General features: G+C 38.8%; 1 protein-coding gene across 3 annotated transcripts in view; it reads left to right on the top strand.

The window, feature by feature from the left end:
* The window catches only part of CSMD1 (CUB and Sushi multiple domains 1), a 2,076,272-nt gene that overhangs the window by 1,928,227 nt on the left and 125,373 nt on the right, over positions 1–22,672 (top strand). For all 3 annotated transcript variants that reach the window (XR_003509135.1, XM_027530260.1, XM_027530259.1), the window contains exons 47-49: positions 9,255–9,443; positions 14,137–14,283; positions 21,370–21,558. Coding sequence is in view for 2 of the 3 variants with exons in the window: in XM_027530260.1 (XP_027386061.1) it covers positions 9,255–9,443; positions 14,137–14,283; positions 21,370–21,558 (525 nt within the window). In the remaining variant the exon portion in view is untranslated. The remainder of the gene's footprint in view (positions 1–9,254; positions 9,444–14,136; positions 14,284–21,369; positions 21,559–22,672) is intronic.

Raw genomic sequence — 22,672 nt, 5'->3', positions numbered from 1 at the left:
TGTGCTTCTGACTGACAGGTTATCAATCAGGGGTTCCCAGGAACCTCTCCTCTGGTTTGATCCTTCCATCAAATTTTTAATTAATTAATTTATTTTAATTAGAGGCTAATTACTTTACAATATTGTGGTGGTTTTTGCCGTACATTGACATGAATCAGCCATGGGGGTACATGTGTCCTCCCATCCCAAACACCCCTCCCACCTCCCTGCCCATCCCATCCCTCTGGGTTGTCCCAGTGCACCAGCTTTGAGTGCCCTGTTTTCATGCATTGAACTTGGACACATCATCTATATCACATTTGATAATATGCATGTTTCAATGCTAATCTCTCAAATCATCCCACCCATGCTTTCTCTCACAGGGTCCAAAAGTCTGCTTTTTATATCTGTGTCTCTTTTGTTGTTTTGCATATACGGTCATTGTTACCATCTTTCTAAATTCCATATATTTGTGTTAATATACTGTATTGCTGTTTTTCATTCTGACTTACTTCACTCTGTATATTAGGCTCCAGTTTCATCCACCTCATTAGAACTAATTAATATGTATTCTTTTTAATAGCTGAGTAATACTCCATTGTGTATATGTACCAGTTTTCTTATCCATTCATCTGCCAATGGACATCTAGGTTGCTTCCATGTCCTAGCTATTGTAAACAGTACTATGATGAAGATTGGGGTACATGTGTCTCTTTCAATTCTGGTTTCCTCAGTGTGTATGCCCAGCAGTGGGATTGCTGGGTCATATGGCAGTTCTAGGTCCAGTTTTTTAAGGAATCTCTACCCTGTTTTCCATAGTGGCTATACTAGTTTGCATTCCTACCAACAGTGTAAGAGGGTTCCCTTTTCTCCAAACCCTCTCCAGCATTTATTGTTCGTAGACTTTTTGATAGCAGCCATTCTGACTGGCATGAGATGGTACCTCATTGTAGTTTTGATTTGCATTTCTTTGATAATGAGTGATGTTGAGCATCTTTTTATGTGTTTGTTAACCATCTGTATGTCTTCTTTATTGGGTCATTTTTCTGGTATTGATCTGCATGAGCTTCTTGTATATTTTGTATATTAATTCTTTGTCAGTGGTTTCATTTGCTAATATTTTCTCCCATTCTGAAGGGTGTCTTTTTACCTTGCTTATAGGTTCCTTCATTGTGCAAAATCTTTTACATTTAATTAGGTCCCAATTGTTTATTTTTGCTTTTATTTCCATTACTCCAGGAAGTGGGTCATAGAGGATCCTGATGTGATTTATGTCAGAGAGTGTTCTACCTATGTTTTCCTCTAGGAGTTTTATAGTTTCTGGTCTTGTATTTAGATCTTTAATCCATTTTGAGTTTATTTTGTGTATGGTGTTAGAAAGTGTTCTAGTGTCATTCTTTTACAAGTGGTTGACCAGTTTTCCCAGCACCACTTGTTAAAGAGATTGTCTTTTCTCCATTGTATATTATGACCTTCTTTGTCAAAGATAAGGTTCCATAGGTGCATGAGTTCATCTCTGGGCTTTCTGTTTTGTTCCATTGATCTATGTTTCTGTCTTTATGCCAGTACCATAATGTCTTGATGACTGTAGCTTTGTAGTGTAGTCTGAAGTCAGGCAGCTTGATTCCTCCAGTTCCACTCTTCTTTCTTAAGATTGCTTTGGCTATTAGAGACTTTTTGTGTTTCCATATGAATTGTGAAATAATTTGTTCTAGTTCTGTGAAAAATACCTTCGGTAGCTTGATAGAGATTCAATTGAATCTGTAGATTGCTTTGGGTAGTACACTCATTTTCACTATATTGATTCTTCTGATCCATGAACATGGTATATTTCTCCATCTATTTGTGTCCTCTTTGATTTCTTTCATCAGTGTTTTATAGTTTACTATATATAGGTCTTTTGTTTCCTAGGTAAATTTATTCCTAAGTATTTTATTATTTTTGTTGCAATGGTGAATGGGGTTGTTTCCTTAATTTCTCTTTCTGTTTTCTCATTGTTAGTGTATAGGAATACAAGGGACTTATGTGTATTAATTTTATATTCTGCAGCTTTACTATATTCATTGATTAGTGCTAGTATTTTCTGGTGGTATCTTTAGGGTTTTCTATGTAGAGGATCATGTCATCTGCAAACAGTGAGAGTTTTACTTCTTCTTTTCAATCTGGATTCTTTTTATTTCTTTTTCTTCTCTGACTGCTGTGGTAAAACTTCCAAAACTATGTTGAATAATACTGGTGAGAGTGGGCACCCTTGTCTTGTTCATGACTTTAGAGGAAATGTTTTCAATTTTTCGCCATTGAGGATAATATTTTCTGTGGGTTTGTTGTAGATGGCTTTTATTGTGTTGAGGTAATGTTCCTTCTGTGCCTTCTTTCTGGAGAGTTTTTATTATAAATGGCTGTTGATTTTTGTCAAAGGCTTTCTCTGCATCTATTGAGATAGTCATATGGTTTATATCTTTCAGTTTGTTAATGTTGTGTATCACACTGATTGATTTGTGAATACTGAAGAATCCTTGCATCCCTGGCATAATCCACTTGGTCATGGTGCATGATCTTTTTAATATGTCATTGAATTCTGTTTGCTAGAATTTTATTGAGGATTTTTGCATCTGTGTTCATCAATGATATTGGTCTGTAGTTTTATTTTTTGGTAGCATCTTTGTCTGGTTTTGGTATGAGATGATGTGGCCTCATAGAATGAGTTTGGGAATTTACCTTCCACTCCAATTTTCTGGAAGAGTTTGAGTAGGATAGGTGTTAGCTCATCTCTAAATTTTTGGTAGAATTCACCTGTGAAGCAATCTGGTCCTGGGATTTTGTTTGTTGGAAGATTTTTTTATTACAGTTTTGATTTCTGTGCTTGTGCTGTCTCAGTTTAGATTTTCTATTTCTTCCTGGTTCAGTTTTGGAAGGTTATACTCATCCATTTCTTCCAAGTTACACATTTTATTGCCATATAGTTACTAATAGTAGTCTCTTATGATTCTTTGTATTGTATTTATTTGTTGTCTGTTGTGATTTCTCCATTTTCATTTGCAATTTTATTGATTTAATTCTTCTCCCTTTTTTTATTGATGAGTATAGCTAATGGTTTCTTTATTTTATTTGTCTTCTCAAAGAACCATCTTTTAGTTTTGTTGATTTTTATAATAGTCTCCTTTGTTTCTTTTTCATTGATTTCTGCTCTGATTTTTATGATTTCTTTCCTTCTACTAACTTTGGGGTTCTTCATTTCTTCTTTTTCTAGTTGCTTTAGGTGTAAAGTTAGGTTATTTATTTGATGTTTCTCTTGTTTCTTGAGGTAAGCTTGTGTCGCTATGAACCTTCCTTTTAGCACTGCTTTTACTGAATCCCATAGGTTTTGGGTTGTTGTGTTTCCATTTTCTTTTGTTTCTGTGCATATTTTGATTTCCTTTTTGATTTCTTCTGTGATTTGTTGGTTATTGAGGAGCATGTTTTTTAGCCTCCATATGTTTGTGTTCTTTATAGTTTTTTTCCCCCCAATTTACATCTAATGTTACAGCATTGTGATCAGAAAAGATGTTTGAAATGATTTCAGTATTTTTAAATTTACCAAGGCTAGATTTATTGTGCAGGATGTGACCTGTTCTGGAGAATGTTCCTTGTGCACTTGAAAAAAAGGTGAAATCCTTTGTTCTGGGGTGAAATGCTCTGTAGATATCAATTAGGTCTAACTGGCCCATTGTGTCATTTAAAACTTGTGTTTCCTTGCTAATTTTCTGTTTGGTTAATCTATCCATATGTGTGACTTGGGCATTAAAGTCCCCCACTATTATAGTGTTACTTTTAATTTCCCCTTTCATACTTATTAGCATTTGCCTTATGTACTGAAGTTCTCCTATATTGGGTGTATATATATTTATCATTGTTATATGTTTTTCTTGGATTGATCCTTTGATCATTACTATGTAGTGTCCTTCTTTGTCTCTTAGTATGGTCTTTATTTCAAAGTCTGTTTTATCTGATTTGAGTATTGCTACTCCTGTTCTCTTTTGGTCTCTATTTGCATGAAATATCTTTTTCCAGCCCCTCACTTTCAGTATGTGTCCCAAGGTTTGAGGTGGGTCTCTTGTAGGCAACATATATAGGGGTCTTGTTTTTGTATCCATTTGGCCAGTCTTTGTCTTTTGGTTGGAGCATTTAATGCATTTACATTTAAGGTAATTATTGATAAGTATGATCTCATTGCCATTTACTTTGTTGTTTGGGGTTCAATTTCATAAACCTTTTCTGTGTCTCCTGTCTAGAGAAGATCCAGTAGCACTTGTTGAAGAGCTGGTTTGGTGGTGCTGAATTCTCTCAGCTTTTGCTTCTTTGTAAAGCTTTTGATTTCTCCTTCATATCTGAATGAGATCCTTGCTGGATATAGTAATCTTGGTTGTAGATTTTTCTCTTTCATCACTTTAATTATGTCCTGCCATAGTAGTAGTAGTAGTAGTAGTAGTAGTAGTAGTAGTAGTATTCCCTTCTGGTCTGAAGAGTTTCTATTGAAAGATCAGCTGTTATCCTTATGGAGATCCCCTTGTGTGTTACTTGTTGCTTCTCCCAGATGCTTTTAATATTTTCTCTTTGTGTTTAATTTCTGTTAGTTTGATTAATATGTGTCTTGGGGTCTTTTGCCTTGGGTTTATCCTGTTTGGGACTCTCTGGGTTTCTTGGACTTGGGGGGCTATTTCCTTTCCCATTTTAGAGAAGTTTTCAACTATTATCTCCTCAAATATTTTCTCTTCCCCTTTCTTTTTGTCTTCTTCTTCTGGGGCACCTATGATTCAAATGTTTGGATGTTTAACGTTGTCACAGAGGTCTTTGAGGTTGTCCTCATTTCTTTTAATGTTCTTTTCTTTTTTCCTCTCTGCTTCATTCATTTCCACCATTCTATCTTCCACCTCACTTATCGTCTCTTCTGCCTGTTATTCTATTATTGATTGCCTCTGCTGCTGCTGCTGCTGCTGTTGAGTCACTTCAGTCATGTCCGACTCTGTGCGACCCCATAGATGGCAGCCCACCAGGCTCCCCCATCCCTGGGATTCTCCAGGCAAGAACACTGGAGTGGGTTGCCATTTCCTTCTCCAATGCATGAAAGTCAAAAGTGAAAGTGAAGTCATTCAGTTGTGTCCGACTCTTTGCGACCCCATGGACTGCAGCCTTCCAGGCTCCTCTGTCCATGGGATTTTCCAGGCAAGAGTACTGGAGTGGGGTGCCATTGCCTTCTCCTGGTTCCCTCTAGAGAGCTTTTAATCTCAGTTATTGCATTGTTCCCAATTTTAATTGACTTCTTTATTTCTTCTAGGTCCTTGTTAAACATTTCTTGCATCTTCTCAATCCTTGTCTCTGGTCTATTTATCTGTAACTCCATTTTATTTTCAAGATTTTGGATCATCTTTACTATCATTATTCTGAATTCCTTTTCAGGTAGACTCCCTATCTCCTCCTCTTTTGTTTGGTTTGGTGGGTATTTATCATGTTCTTTACCTGCTGAATATTCTCTGCCTTTTCATTTTGTTTAGATTGCTGTGTTTGGTGTGCCCTTTCTGTAGATTTGAAGTTTGTGATTCTTCTTTATTGTGGCATCTACTCCCTGTGGGTGGGGTTGAACTAGTGGCTTGTCAAGCTTCCCTGGTTGGGGGAACTTGTGTCTGTGTTCTGGTGGGTGGAGCTGGATCTCTTCTCTCTGGAGTGCAATGAAGTGTCCAGTAGTGAGTTTTGGGGTGTCTACAGGTTTGGCATGGCTTTGGGCAGCCTGTCTTTAAATGATCAGTGTTGTGTTCCTGTGTTGCTGGGGAATTAGCATGGCATGTTGGCACTGGAATTTGTTAGTTCTTGTGTGGAGCTTGGTTTCAGTGTTGGTATGAAGACTTTTGGTTAGGTCCAGAGACTAATGTTCTCTGGAATCAGGAGTTCTGTGATGTTCTCAAGTTGTGGAGTTAAGCCTCCTGCCTCTGACTTTCAGTCCTTCTCTTACAGTATCCTTATACAGCACAGATGATAAAGCAACTAGGTTAATGGTGAACAATTCTCCACAGAATTGAGTGACATGCATAGAGATTCACAGAGTTACATAGAAGAGAAGAGGTAGGATGGAGATATAGATGACCAGGAGAAGAGGGGAAGTCAAAAGGGGAGAGAGCAATCTAGTCAGTAATCAGTTCCTGAAGTGTTCTCCACAGCCCAGAACACCCAGAGATATTCACAAAGTAGAGAAGAGAAGGGGGAGGAAGGAGATAGAGGTGACCTGGGGGAGAAAAGGGAGATTCAAAAGGGGAGAAAGCAATCAAGCCAGTAACCAAATGAAAATGGATACTGAAGATTAGAGTCTTAAAGATACAAAGTGGATAACAAATACCAGAAAGCAAAGGTTAAAAATCTAGAGTAGAGGTTAGACTCTCAAAAATACAATATAAAAAAATACAAAGCAAAATAAATCACAAAGATTAACACACATACACACACACACACACACACACACACACACACACACATATTTGAAACTTGCTTTTAAAATAGGGTCTTTTAAAAATAAATAAATAAATAAAATAGGGTCTTTTATTTTTGCAGGGTAATTGTAAGTTATAAAAATGAAAATTAAAGGTGTAATAAAGAACTTGATTTTTTTTAATTAAAAAGTATTAATAGTAAAAATATATCTAGGAATTTCTCTGGAGCTGTTATGGGCAGTGTGGGCTCAGTTCAGTTTCAGATAGTTCCTTGTTCCAGCCTGCAGTTGTTCTCAAGGTCTACGGGCCCCCTCCAATGCACAGTCAGTATTAACTGCAGGGTTTTAATCTGTTGCACCTGTCACTTCCAGAGTGATTCCCTCTCCTTTATTTATTTTGGCTTCCTCTGTTTGCAAGTCTCTTCTGTGTCTAATTTCCACCCTGACAGTAGGGGGCAAAGGTGGTCATTTATTTAGGCTCACTTGTTCAGTTGTGTTTTGGGGAGGGAGGGACTCTCTAAACAAATTTCACTGGCATTTGTGGGGAGTGTTTGCAGTGTATGGACCACACTGGGTTTGCCCCAGTCCAAGACAGCATGTGCTTCCTGGATCTACAATGCTCAGGCTCCATGGAGCTCTGCAAGGACACTGTCCCAAATGGGCCTTGCATTTTATGTACTTCCCAGGTCTGAGCCGCTCAGGTTCTTGGGTACTCCACAGGGCACAGACTGGGTTGGGCTGTGCGTTTTGTGCCCTTCCCAGGTCCGAGCAGCTCGGGTGACCAGGTGCTTGGTGAGTGCACTGTCCCAGGTGGGCCATGTGTCTTAATCACCTCCCCAGTCCCAGCTGCTTGGTTTCCCGGGGACACCTCAAGCGCGCCATCTCAGGTGTGCTGTGTGTCTCCTCTGGGGCACTGATCTCAGGCTGTGACACTCCTGGCAGATGTCAACCATCTAGGATCCCAGGAAGATGTGGTTAGCAACTGGGAGCCTCACAGTTTGGTGGAGGATGCCATCTCTGGGGCTGAGATTGCAGCAGCCCCTTGCCTTCTGACTCTGGCTGTAGTAGGCCTGCCTCTCTGCCTCCAGAGGTGGAGGGGCGTACACACAGACAGCCAGCTCTCCTTTGTTATTCACTCAATCCTTTGTTCTGTGAGCGTGCCAGGCTGAGAGTTAGAGCATCTTGCGGGAAAGACATATTTTTTGTCTCTCTGGCGATACCACAGTTTGGGTTGCTATCTCACGTTAGCTCCCTTAGATTGTCCTCAGGGCACTCAGGCCCGGTCCTTACCCTAAGGGCCAATGATTCAGCTTGTGCCTCCCTGCCCAGCCCCCACTCACTGGTGGCGGATGTGAGCATCTAGGCTACTTCTCTTCTGGCAGTTGGAGTTAGGCGCAGAGTCTGTGTTTTGTTTTGTTTTGTTTTTCTCTCAGTTATGTTGCCCTCTGAGATTCTAAAACTCCCACAGACCCGCCTGTGAGAGGTTGTCTTACTGTGTGGAAACTTCTCCTTCATGACTCCCTCCCCAGGATGAGTCTCAATCCCTCAATGTTTTGCCTCTGTTTTCATCTTTTACGTTTTATCCTACCTCCTTTCGAAGAGATTGGGCTGCCTTTCTGGGTTCCTGGTGTTCTCTGCCAGCATTCAGAAGTTGTTTTGTGGAAGTTGCTTGTCATTCAAATAATCTTTTGATGAATTTGTGGGGGAGAAAGTGTTCTCCCCATCCTATTCTTCCACCATCTTGGGACCCCCTCTCTGGTTTGATCCTTTGTTAGAACAGCTCATAAAAATCAGGGAAACAAATGTGACTCACATTTACAGTCAATGTTATATAGGGGACTATCAACAGTAGAGTGAGCAAGTAGGGTACAAAGGGCAGGGCCTGGAGGTGTTTCCCAGGACCTGGGGTGCCCCACCCCCCCACTGTGTGTGCCTTCACCAACCTGCAGGCTCAACAAATACGTTGTTTAAGAGCTTTGGTGCAACCAAGTCTCCAGTACCCCAGCCCTACCTTCCCTGCTTCCCCCAGGTGTGTGAGTGGGCAGAAAGTCTGCACCCTCTCTTCCCTGGGTGCTTGTGGTATTCAGCCCTTCTGAGGCTACACAGACCCACCCTGAGTCATCTCATCAGCTCAGACTCGGGTGTCACCCAGAGGGGCCTTTGGAGCTGCGAAGACACTTCCAGCACTCAGGAAACTCCAAGGGTTTGGGGAGCTCCTACCAGGGGCCCCAGACACAGGCCAAGTGTATTTTAGCACAGAGGGCTATCACAAAAGTGAGTATTCTCAAGTTAAGGAAATGTGTTGATATTAAAAAAGTAAAGTGTTAAGTTTTTTTCTGTCTGCAGGTGCACAGGGCCTAGGGTTTTACAATCTCCCTGGACCTGCTTTAAATGTACAGTACAGCCAGAGTTGGGTTCTGCTCTGATGTAACAACACTCCATAAACTTCTTATCCTTATCCTTCAGAGAGCAGACAGAATGAAAACCACAATCACAGAAAAATAATCAAATTGATCACATGGACCACAGACTAGTCTAAATGAAACTATGAGCCATGCTGTGTAGGACCATCCAAGATGGACGGGTCATGGTGGAGAGTTGTGACAAAATGTGGTCCACTGGAGAAGGGAATGGCAAACCACTTCAGTATTCTTTCCTTGAGAACCCCATGAACAGGATGAAAAGGCTATGTGTGTATCACCTACTAAATCTGGTCACAGTTGACTTAGTAAGATTGCTTTTTCTTTTCCCCCATGAGCTTGCATACCCAGGAATTGATTTTGTTAAGGAAAACTTTCCCTGGTGCTTTTCTCCTTAGCACAATGCCCAGCCAATGAAGTCCGGACAGAATCCTCTGGCGTCATCCTCAGCCCAGGGTATCCAGGCAACTATTTTAACTCCCAGACCTGCTCCTGGAGCATCCGAGTGGAACCAAACTACAATATCACCATCTTTGTAGACACATTCCAAAGTGAAAAGCAATTTGATGCACTGGAAGTATTTGATGGTAAGTCTCTTCAAACTTTGTTAACATACCAGCGACCTTGGGACTTCCCTTGTGGTCCAGTGGTTAAGACTGAGCTTCTACTCCGGAGGGCATGGGTTAGATCCCTGGCCAGGGAACAAAGATCCCACATATCTCTAGGTGTGGTCAAAAAAAAGAATACATACCAGGGACCTACACATAATGTATAAGGATCCTGTTGTATTTTGTAATGCACAAACTTGAATATATTCTTGAGGTAAATTACATCTCCCCCTAAATGGAAAATGAATTATTCTTGGACTAGTGTGGTCTCAGAGATCAAGTGATAGGAAAAAGATCACCATGCCCTTCTTAATGTTGCAAATTTAAACCATTAAAATGCTGGTTTAATACACCTTAAAAATGTACTGATGTATAGAACAGGCTTATGGACTCTGTGGGAGAGGGCGAGGGTGGGAAGATTTGGGAGAATGGCATTGAAACATGTGAAATGTCATGTATGAAACGAGATGCCAGTCCAGGTTCAATGCACGATGCTGGATGCTTGGGGCTGGTGCACTGGGACAACTCAGAGGGATGGTATGGAGAGGGAGGAGGGAGGAGGGTTTATTTTCAGAAATTTTTATTAGTAAAAAATAAAAATAAAAATAAAAAAAAGAAAAAAAATGTACTGAATTTACATTAACCATTCTTTAGTTATTTAACATGGGGCTTTAAAGTATGGATGATTTCAGAAACTCTTCCTTTCCTTTCTTCAAAGGTTATATTGATCTAGAAGATATTTTAGGAAATTTAAGAGGGCAGAGGCCTATAAGTACTTTAATTGGTCTAAATGATTGTTTTACTAGAATTATGTAAAAGTAATGGCTCATAGAGTTTTCTGGGTGATAAATGCTATAGTATTCTTAATGTAGAATTTTTTTAGAGATAGTTCCCTGAACAAATGCTAATACAGTTTTCAATGTGAGTCTTATACATTTTTGTACAATTCTAATGAACATTTTAAAATGACAGTGCTCTGCTAAAACATAGTATGTGCTTGAATTGTTGATTTGAAATGAAACTGATATTAATAATTGTTCTTTGTACTAAAGCATTATCATAGCCCAAAAATTAGACCATGATACAATTACGGATGTAGATAATAATAGGGTTTTCACATGTTTTGATGGATTTGTCACTGAGTTCAGATAAATAACAATCAATTCAGTGAAAAAAATTACTGTAATTGATTCTGCGTATGTTTGCATGCCTTTTACTGACTTGATGAATCATAATAGTCAAGTTGCTTCTGTGGATATACAGTAAATTAATGTGCAGATTTCCAAAGATGAGCAGCTAAATTGGAAATTAAACTCATACTTATATATGTAGAAACAGAGGACTGAAGAGTAATATTTTCATTTTCAGAGTTTTTAAGTGCATGTTAAAACAGACATGTACTATTGAAGACTTGGCCCTTAATCTCTAGGATAGGAAGAAGTAACACATTAGCCAGGTGCACAAGCAGGCTTCTTTTGTCAATGAGGAGCCAGGGAAACTGTGCCTTGAGGCTGATTAGATGTCACAAATAGTAAAGGCAGGCAACCAACCTCCAGGGGCTGTGTGTGTCTTTGTGTATATGTATTCCTATAAATTCTGTATGTAGTTATATATATATATATATATTTACATAATCATTCTAAATATATGTGGGTTCCTTTGTTTTACTTTGGTAGAATTGAAAGTTTAGCTGGCAGTGTTTCTACCTCTTCTAATTTCAGAAGCAAAATCATTATCAATAATTTATGCCCAAAGCATTTACAGTATGAGCTCCCTCCAAATACAGACAGATCATGCCCATGATAAACCACAAGCAAAATAGCTAATAGAGATAATATCAAAGCAGTTGCTGTCAAAATTGCCAGATATCTATGAGTGGGTTTGGTTTTACTCTCAAAGATTTCTCTATAAAATGAAAGGTCAGAGTTTCATATGAATAATTTTCTAAGCACTGGCATTTGTGTTGCAGTAAATGTCATGTTCATTGCATCTCTTTTGTTTTTTTGAAACACAGTGGCTGTTTTATAGCTCATGAGTTGGCAAAAAAATAATAACAATAAATTGACTATATCAATTTTAAGCTTTATTAACAGCAGCAGCAAGGCTCCAGGTGGTGCTAGTGGTAAAGAATCTGCCTGCCAATGCAGGAGACACAAGATATACAAGTTTGTACCATAGGTCAGGAAGATCCCCTGGAGGAGGAAATGGCAACCCACCCCAGTATTCTTGCCTGGAATATTCCATGGGCAGAGGAGATCAATGGGCTACAGTCCATGGGGCTGCAAAGAGTTGGACATGACTGAGTGCGCACACACACACACACACACACACACACACGGCTCAAGTAGTGAATATTCCTCAATTTAAAAAGAAAATAGGACTTAAGTCATTATAGAACTCAACTGAGAAAGGTGTCAAAATACATATGGTGGTCTTCACTTGTGCAGAACTTGATAATTTTCACCTTAATAAAAGAGATGGTACTGCTGTTCATTATGGACATGTATATTTTTAAAGAATAATCCTTTAGAAAGTTTGTTACATGATAAGCAAAGACAAAAGATGAAAGATGATGAAGGATTACATGTTTGATTAAGAATATCTGAAACTTGACTCGAGTTCTGTCATTAAAAATGACATTTTAAAATTGTATAAATTCAGGTGAATTTATTTCCCAGTGGCATTTCATTTTAGAATATAAATTATCTCTTCAAACAACAAGTAAAACAGCACAGACAATCCTTGTCCATGGTATTCTCCAGGCAAGAGTACTGGAATGGGTTGCCATTTCCTTCTCCAGGAAACCTTCATGACCCAGGGATTACACCCGAGTTTCCTGTGTCTCCTGCATTGGCAGGAAAGCCATGAAGCCTGTTAGAATTTGAGATGGCATCAAGGGGTGTCCTGGAGGAGACCTTAAAGTGTGGGTGCAGCTTCTGGATTCAATAGAGTGACTTGTCTCAACAAATATTGTCAGGTTATGGTGATGAGAATAATGCCAGTGACTATTAACTATGTTGAGTATTAGCTTTGGGTTTTTTTTTCAATTTTTAAAGATTAAATATACAAAAAGTTTTTTTTTTAATGTATATGGGTATAGACTCATTACTTGATGTACTGCATTTTAGTATTTTGTCAGATTTATCTTGTGTATTTTTTTTTCAAAGAAGCAACAAGTTCAGATCAGTTTAGGAGCTCCTTGCACACCCAGTTCACTTGCACCTCTCCTGGAGGCATTTAATATTGTGAAGTGTCATCCATGTGCATGTTTCATGGTTCATTTCCTATCTCTATCAGTCTATCAACCTGTCTGTCTATCTACTACCAAGTATCATCTATCTATACATGAACATTCACACAGTTTGTATATTGAACACTTTTGAATGTTTACACAATTGTTATCCTATTATATTTATTTGCAAATAGATTTCACTTCTAAATATCATTTTTAATATGTGTAGAATTTCTTTGAAAACACTTTTAATATCTTTTTAAACTCCAAACCACAAGTTAGAATCTAAATTTCCCTATAAAAATTGCTAGAATAAACATTTTGCTATATAAATAACACTTGTGCACATATTCTGGAGTTTATAAAAAATATAATTAAAACCTACAATTGTATTGGATATTACTAAACTGCTCTCCAAGGTGATTGTACTAATTTTTACTTTCACTGCTGCTATTTAGTCACTAAGCTATATCCAACTATTTGTGACCCCATGGTCTGTAGCCTGCCAGGGTCCTCCATTCCCAAGCATGAATCCTAGAGTGGGTTGTCATTTCCTTCTCCAGGGGATCTTCCCAACCCAGGGACTGAACCCATGTCTCCTGCATTGGCAGACAGATTCTTTACCACTGAGCCGCCTGGGAAGCTCATACAGTCAAAGCTATGTAGATGTGGGAGTTGGACCATAAAGAAGGCTGAGCACCAAAGAATTAATGCTTTCAAATTATGGTGCTGGTGCTCTCTCTTCTTGAGAGTCCCTTGGACTGCAGGAAGATCAAACCAGTCAATCCTGAAGGAAATCAACCCTGACTATTCATTAAAAGGACTGCTACTGAAGCTGAAGCTCCAATACTTTGGCCACCTGATGCAAAGAGCCAACTCATTGAAAAAGACTCTGATGCTGGGAAAGATTGGGGGCAAAAGGAGAAATGGGGCCACATAGGATGAGATGGCTGGATGGCATCACCACTCAATGGACATGAATTTGAGCAAACTCTGGGAGATATGAAGGACACGGAAGCCTGGAGTGCTGCAGTCCAGGAGGTCCCAAAGAACTGGACATGACTTAGGGATTAAACAACAGTACTTTTACTAGTATTAAATTCCCTGTATCAATTCAATGTTGCATATGCTACTAGTAGTGGGAACTATTTTCTTTTTTTAAATTACTGCCATTTTATAAGTAACATTTTCATTTCAAGTATTATGTATTAACAGCATATATATCTTAAATTATTTTGGTTGGCTATTGCTTCTTTTATTGTTATTATTTTTATGAGGAACTGTATCTGTTGCTTTATTTATTTGGAGTTATTTGTCTCCTTTGGGACTAAATAGCTGTATATTGTACAGTTAGACTCCAACTTAAAAGCTAAATGTAGTCTGTATTTTGTAGGTGCAAATTCATATCATAACTTTTTTGCTTTTTTTTGTTTCATTTAGGGTCTTCTGGTCAAAGTCCTCTGTTAGTGGTCTTGAGTGGAAACCATACTGAACAATCAAATTTTACAAGCAAGAGTAATCAGTTATATCTCCGCTGGTCCACTGACCATGCAACCAGTAAAAAAGGATTCAAGATTCGTTATTCAGGTCAGTAAGTGAAGTTAAGGTTTAATAGTAAAGTGTTAATATAAATGTTCTGCGTTAAATTTTAAAAATTAATGGTTTGTACTATAAACCTAATTTCTAATAATGAATTTGTAACTTCAATAGAAATAATTTGATGAAATCACTGAGTGATATCTCTAAACTGTGTTAGGGAAAATAAATTATCTGTTGATTAATATTAATAAATATTTTTGCTAGCGTCATAACCCATTGAATTGCATGCCACAGAAAGCAGAGATTCTTTCCCCCAAAATAAAATAATATAATTTAATATAAACATATAGTAATATAAACAAAACATATTTTAATTTTAAAGTATGTTTAAAAGCTAAGGAGACAAACAGGAGGAGATAACTGTATCGCATTTAATTTTTTTCTCTTTTTTTTATTTTTTAGTATAAATTTATTTATTTTAATTGGAGGTTAATTACTTTACAGTATTGTATTGGTTTTGCCATACATCAACATAAATCCACCGCAGGTATACACGTGTTCCCCATCCTGAACCCCCCTCCCTCTTCCCTCCCCGTACCATCCCTCTGAGTCGTCTCAGTGCACCAGCCCCAAGCATCCAGTATATAACATCTTATGATTAGTAGCATTTCTTTTTATTGATTATATGTTTATATGTCTCTTTATGTGAGATACTATACATATAAATACACACACACACACGTAACCATATACAAAATAAATGTTTACATATATATTTCCTTATCAACACTTAAAGGACTTTGTTTTTTCCCCATATAGTTCATTTATTTTCTATCAGTAGTTTTTTATTTTAATTAAATCAGTGAATATACTTCTGAGAGATTAGATCCTCTCAATGTGGCTAGCCCAAAACCTCATGTTTACAGTGCCCTACAAAAGCTGTAGACAGACAATCTAAAATCCTCATATTTTCATTACTAAGCAAAATATCTAACCTTTTCTTAGTGTTACTACAATATCCGTGCTAACAACTGAGGTCCATTTCCCAAAGGAGACAGATGCCCACTCTATGCATTTTATAGACCAGTATAACTCCCAGGGGTTGCTTATTCCAAGTCTGTTGTGCATTGTCAGTGAAGGGCAATATCCTGAGGACAGTGAAAGGTGTTAGTAGCTTTAAGAATATTTTTGCTGTCTCTGATTGGTAGGTATCATGAAATGATAAAAAGCATTGAAAAAGCATGAGTGTTTTGAAATGTCTGTTGATGGAAAGACAGAGAATCTGAAATTCACTCGTGTTTCCTCTACAAAGTCTAACAAAACATGCTTAGATCTTTGTTTTCCCCCTTCACTAAAGTAGCCATTCAAAATGCTTATCAGCAAAGAGTTCACAGTTGAAATCCCTTCATTGGAATGGGTATTGAGATCATTAGGACAATGATTGGACTTTTGTTCATCAAATTCCTTGTTCTGAAAAATAAATACTCAAGCCTGTAGAATTGTTTGAATTTATTTCTAATGAGCAAAAATGGATATTGCAGGGGAAATCATGGTGAACATAATTTATCTTGTTTTATCTGTGGCAAATTACTTAATAGCCTGGTGGTGTGACTACACCTTGAATTCTGTTGCTCAAAGGATGTTTTCATTCATTATAGAACAAGATGATTCTCTTTGTTGGGAAATCAGAAAAAGAGGAATTTAACGTTAAGGCTATAAACTGTTGTTTTGTGAGTGGACATATCTATGTATCACTCATTAGATATAGATACAGATAGATCTTTGGACAGCTTTTCAGATAAAATTCGATGGTGGTTCAATGACCACTGCTAGGAGTCCATCATCAGTAGTTTTAGAGCAGTGATCCCTGGACTATAGCACGTGGGCCAGGGAGCTAAGGCCATAATATGACCACGTGTTGCACCACAAATCCTTGCCTTATGCATGTTAACTATTGGTCATTGGGTGTAAGAACCATATAACTGATCTACATAATAGACAAACAAAACACAACAACAACAAAAGCAAGTACATCATGGTTCAAGTCAATTCAGTAAACTGCTAAGTGATTGTTGAGGTAGTAATGGTCATTCACTATTAAATCAAGGGTGTGTGTGTGTGCTAAGTTGCTTCAGTCATGTCTGGTTCTTTGCGACCCCTGGATGTAGCCCCCACTAGGCTCCTCTGTCCGTGGGACTCTCAAGGCAAGAATACTGGAGGGGGTTGCCATGCCCTTCTCCAGGGGATCTTCCTGACCCAGTGATTGAACCCACATCTCTTAAGTCTCCTGGCCTGGCAAGTGGGTTCTTTACCACTAGCGCCACCTGTGAAGCCCATTAAATCAAGTACCTGGAAGTTAATGATAAGTTGTGGGCTTCCCTTGTGGCTCAGCTGGTAAAGAATCAGCCCACAATGCAGGAGATCTGATTTTGACCCCTGGGTTGGGAAGATTCCCTGGAAAAGGGAAAGGCTATCCACTGCAGTGTTCTGGCCTAGAGAATTCCATAGACTGTCCATGGGGTCACAAAGAGTTGAACACAACTGAGTGACTTTCACTTTCAGAGTTGGGAGAGTCAGAACTACAGAATGGGTGTTGTAAATACACCCAGACCCCAGCAGAGCCAGCTGCACCCATGTCTTCCATCCCTGATATCTCCTTGACTGCCACCCTCCATTACCTGCTCTTCCAAGGCAGCACCAGCTGAGTGCGAGGGTTTGACCCTGGTCCTTTTAATTCTTAGCATGGCCAGGAATCAAACAGGCAGGACCCTGTGTTCTAATCTTCCCCTCTGTGCCATGTCTCCTTGGGCTTCCCAGGTACACTAGGGGTAAAGAACCCATGTGCCAATGTAGGAAACTTAAGAGATGTGGGTTTGATCCCTGGGTTGGGACGAACCCCTGGAGAAGGAAATGAGAACCCACTCCAGTATTCTTGCCTGGATGATTCCACTGACAGAGGTGCCTGGCAGGCTACAATCCATAGGATCTCACAGAGTCAGACATGACTGAGTGACTTAGTATTCTCCCCATGTCTTCATGCTTGGGCCTCTCTGTATCTTGTTCTAGATGAGTTAGAAAGGAACTAATGATGATAGAAGGAACTGTCAGTAGGAAAGGAAATAGTTATTGGACCCTATCAACTCAGTCGCTCAGTCATTTCCAACTCTCTGCGACCTCATGGACTACAGCACACCAGGCCTCCCTGTCCATCACCAACTCCCGGAGTCCACCCAAACCCATGTCCATCAAGTCAATAATACTATCCAACCATCTCATCCTCTGTCGTCCCCTTCTCCTCCTGCCTTCAATCTTTTCAGCAATTAGGGTCTTTTCAAATGAGTCAGCTCTTTGTATCAGGTGACCAAAGTATTGGAGGTTCAGCTTCAACATCAGTCCTTCCAATGAACACCCAGGACTGATCTCCTTTAGGATGGACTGGTTTCATCTCCTTGCAATCCAAGGGACTCTCAAAAGTCTTCTCCAACACCACAGTTCAAAAGCATCAATTCTTTGGTGCTCAGCTTTCTTTATAGTCCGACTCACATCCATACATGACTACTGGAAAAACCATAGCTTTGACTAGACGGACCTTTGTTGGTGAAGTAATGTCTCTGCTTTTTAATATGCTGTCTAGGTTGGTCATAGCTTTTCTTCCAAGGAGCAAGCGTCTTTTAATTTCATGGCTGCAGTCAGCATTTGCAGTGATTTTGGAACCCCCAAAAGTAGTTTCTCACTGTTTCCATTGTTCCCCCATCTATTTGCCATGATGGGACTGGATACCATGATCTTCATTTCCTGAATGTTGAGTTTTAAGCCAACTTTTTCACTCTCCACTTTCACTTTCATCAAGAGGCTCCTTAGTTCTTCTTCACTTTCTACCATATGGGTGATGTCATCTGCATATCTGAGGTTATTGATATTTCTCCTGGAAATCTTGATTCCAGCTTGTGCTTCATCCAGTCCAGCATTTCACATGATGTACTCTGCATATAAGTTAAATAAGCAGGGTGACATCATACAGTCTTGACGTAGTCCTTTCCCGATTTGGAACCAGTCTGTTGTTCCATGTCCAGTTCTAACTGTTGTTCTTTGACCTGCATGTGGATTTCTCAGGAGGCAGGTAAGGTGGTCTGGTATTCCCATCACTTGAAGAATTTTCCAGTTTGTTATAATTCATACAGTCAAAGCCTTTGGTGTAGTCAACAAAGCAGAAGTAGATGTTTTTCTGGAACTCTTGCTTTTTTGATGATCCAACAGATGTTGGCAATTTGATCTCTGGTTCCTCTGCCTTTTCTAAAACCAGCTTGAACATTTGGATGTTCACAGTTCACATACTATTGAAGCCTGGCTTGGAGAATTTTGAGCATTACTTTGCTAGCAAGTGAGATGAATGCAGTTGTGCAGTAGTTTGAACATTCTTTGGCATTGCCTTTCTTTGGGATTGGAATGTAAGCTGACCTTTTCCAGTCCTGTGGCCACTGCTGAGTTTTCCAAATTTGCTGACATATTTAGTGCCACACTTTCACAGCATCATCTTTTAGGATTTGAAATAGCTCAAGTGGAATTCCATCATCTCCACTAGCTTTGCTTGTAGTCATGCTTCCAAAGGTCCACTTGACTTCTCTTTCCAGGATGTCTGGCTCTAGCTGAGTGATCACATTATCGTGGTTATCTGGGTCATGAAGATCTTTTTTGTTTAGTTCTATGTATTCTTGCCACCTCTTCTTAATATCTTCTGCATCTGTTAGGTCCATACAATTTCTGCCCTTATTGTGCCCATCTTTGCGTGAAGTGTTTCCTTGGTATCTCTAATTTTCCTGAAGAAAGACAATAAGGTTCTGTTATACCCTATAGAGTTAGACAATTATCCTGCTGTTCCTCTCTCTTAACAGACTGAACTGTGACAAAAACCCACCCCAAGAACCATGTGGTCCCACTGCCCCTTCAGGAGCATTTCAGACTTTATCTCTAAACTTGGCCAGGGTCTACAGTCTGCTTGGTCTTCCTACTTTTTATTATTATTTTAATTTATTGACACAATAATTCTCGGTAGTTGGTAGCTGAGGTGCCTGATTATACTCATACCTTCCCTAAACCAAATATTTTGGATCATTCAAAACTTAAAGTAGATAGTCTCAAACAATTGAACACAGAAAATGCCATGACCAATAGGACACAAGTTTCTACTAAGAGTTAGTGGATTTTACCTTAATAAAAATGAATCTGTTAAAAAAGAAAGAAAGAAAGAAACAGCACTTCAGAAGACCCTTTGGCTGAGACTAGTCTCTGAAGATGCATCTCAGAGGAGCATGGTTGACAACCCAGCCAGACACACAGACATCACTTCTCGGCAATGCTCTGATGTGAAGTCTTCAGAAGGTTCCTCCTGAATTTATTTCTAAGGAAAAGTTTGGCATTAAGCCTTCAGACCTCGTGTGTGTGCTTTCTATGTGGAACCCCCACAGGGGAGTGGGGCATTTAAAACCTCTTCTTTAAAAGGAACCCTGGATTTCCAGGACTGCACAGCTTTCTTTAGTTTAGTGTTTTATTCATCTGAAGGGGGTTCATAGGATTTTATGCTGTGGTGAAACTGGTCTTGTAAGAGTAAACTGAGTTTCTTTCTCTAAATGTGTAAATAAGATGCAGAGCCTTTTAGCCACTGAAAGGTTAGATTCTGTGTAGGTAAGACTGATTTTCACAATTCCTGTCTCTAATTTTTGAAAGTCACCCTGCAAATGTGATGATTAAAACTATTGTAACATGGTCATCAACATAAAGTGTGCATTTTCTTCAAAGATGGTATTCAAATCCCTCATGTTAAAAAGAGGCTACCTTATGGTACAATTCCCAAGATTCATTAAACAAGGAAAAACGGCCTTGATTGCAAGATACTATATTCTTAAATTTTCTCCATTTTAATGATACTTTTTTTTGGTCAGAAAGTCAAAATTCCACCACCACATTTATTAATAGTTGTAAATAATCTAAACTTCAAACTCAAGAGACTTGACCCTTGGGTCTAGATTTCTTGGATTTTTTTAAAATGATAACTTTTGGATTATTTATTTATCTTTTTATTTTATATGGGAGTATAACCCATTAACAATACTGTGACCATTTCAGGTGCAGAGCAGAGTGACTCAGCTATACATTTTTTTTTTACTTTTAATTGATTTTTTTAGACTTTTTTTTTTTTTTTAGAAGTTTCAGATCACAGCCAAATTGATAGGAAGTTCCGGAGATTTTCCCTATACTCCTTGGCTTCTGTCTCCTTGTTTACATCAGCAACAGAGGCTACATTTGTTAACCTACACGGACGCATCATTATCACCCAAGGTCCATAGTTCACACTGGGTTCACTCTTGGTATTGAACATCCTGAGGATTTGGACAAATGTAAAATGACATTAACCCACCATTGTGGATTCATGTAGGGTATTTTTACTGCTGAAAAATCCTTTGAGCTCCACTGTCCTTCCCCCATCAGCCTCTGGAAACCACTAATTTTTTTACTTCTTCCAGAGTTTTACCTTTTCTAGAATGTCATAAGGTTGGAATTATGCAGTGTGTACCCTTTTTAGGTTGGTTTCTTTCACTTAATCATATGTAACTAAGGCTCCTCCATGGCTTTTGACACATCATTTCTCTTTAGCCTTGAATAATATTGCTTTTTCTGGATGGACCGCAGTTGGTTTATTCATTTACCTACTGAAGGGCACCTTGGTTGCTTCTGAGTTTTGGCAACTCTGAATAATGCTGCTATGAACATCTGGGCATAGGTTTCTGTGTGGACATAAGCTTTTAGCTCCTTTGGGTAACTGCCAAGGAGCATGATTGCTGGATCGCGTGATAAGAGTGTGTGTAATTTTGCAAGAAACTGCCACACTGTCTTCCAAGGTGGCTGCACCATTTTGGATCCCCATCAGCAATGAATGAGTGTTCCTCTTGCTCCACACCCTTGCATCCACTTCCACAACACTTTTGTACTTGAAGATGCTTTTAGTAAAGTTTCTGTATCAGTGCTGATTTCCCACTATTTTAACAATAAGAGACTCTCTTTCATTTATATGTCTCTTACCAAGCAAAATGCAGTATTTATTCATTTGTTTATGTATGTGTGTTTGTGTGCCCACAGCACCTTACTGCAGCTTGACCCACACTGTGAAGAATGGTGGTGTTTTAAATAGGACTGCAGGAGAAGTTGGAAGTAAAGTGCAGTATTTCTGCAAACCTGGGTATCGGATGATTGGCCATAGCAATGCCACGTGTAGACGGAATCCAGTTGGCATGTATCAGTGGGATTCCCTTGCTCCACTCTGCCAGGGTAAGGAATGTGTTTTTCATTCCCAAACTTGAGTTCAATGTATTGCTCTTATTTTAATCACAACTTACCAGAGCTGTGATTATGGATTAAAAGGTAAGGGAAAATTGAATGTGAGTTCATAAAAACAAATTAAACTTTCTATTGCCCGTGCAAACACTTCTAACATTTGCACTAGGCTTGATTGAGCTTTATAGCCTGAATTCATAGGATGGTTTGAACACTCACTAGATACTGTGTAAAGTTATCTTAATACTTGACTTATATTTCATTTTGAAATTAAAAACTGTGTTATCCAACTTAGAGTTTTCTTGACAGTTGTATAAATTAAAAAAAAAATCAATTACTGAAGCTCATTTTCCCTTCTCTGAGATTAAAAACTCATACTTTGAGCCACACGTGCATATTTCATTTTCTCTTGGTCACTTAAAGCTAGGACTTGTTAGAGTTGATTTCAAATCTCATGCCTTTGGCCCCATTTTATCTCCCACATGCACAAAAATCATATTTCCAAATAAGGCATTTTAATTTTAATTGAAGACTTTGAAGTCATGAAATTTTCAGTTTTGTCTTATCAAAATTTATATGCGTAATGAAGTATATTGGCCTTGGATAGCTAATTACATTTTATGAATGGAACCTCATATGTATTTCCTTGTTTCTCAGCTTTCATTAGATATTGGACTTTCTAGTATCACTTTCTGAGACAATAACAGACATTTATCACAATGTTGTATGTCTCTTGAACCACAAGAAGTTAGTCAGACACCTAGCCTGCATCATTATGTTGTACCTCCAGAAATTCTTCTTTAATGTAAGATAAACATAAGATCCAGTGAGCTTGTTTCATTAGGAATGATTTTTCTTTTCCAAGAAGAGTTCATTTTCTTTCAAAAGAAGAAATGCTTCTCATTTTCTTTAAATGTTTCATTACTCTCTGCCTATGAAGTAGGATTATTGCTCACAGAACAGCCCCTTGGGCTCCCTATCCTTGGCACTGGGATCAGAATGCCCAGGACATAAGCCATGACCTAAATAGCAGACTGAACCAGGAAAAGGGTTGAGAACAGAACTGACAAGAGTTCCCAAACTCTGACTTCTAGGGGCTGAGTCCCTG

Source organism: Bos indicus x Bos taurus, chromosome 27, assembly GCF_003369695.1.
Source record: "Bos indicus x Bos taurus breed Angus x Brahman F1 hybrid chromosome 27, Bos_hybrid_MaternalHap_v2.0, whole genome shotgun sequence".
NCBI classification, from domain to species: domain Eukaryota; kingdom Metazoa; phylum Chordata; class Mammalia; order Artiodactyla; family Bovidae; genus Bos; species Bos indicus x Bos taurus.
Note: the sequence above shows the minus strand (reverse complement) of the source record. Positions and strands in the feature narration are given on the sequence as shown.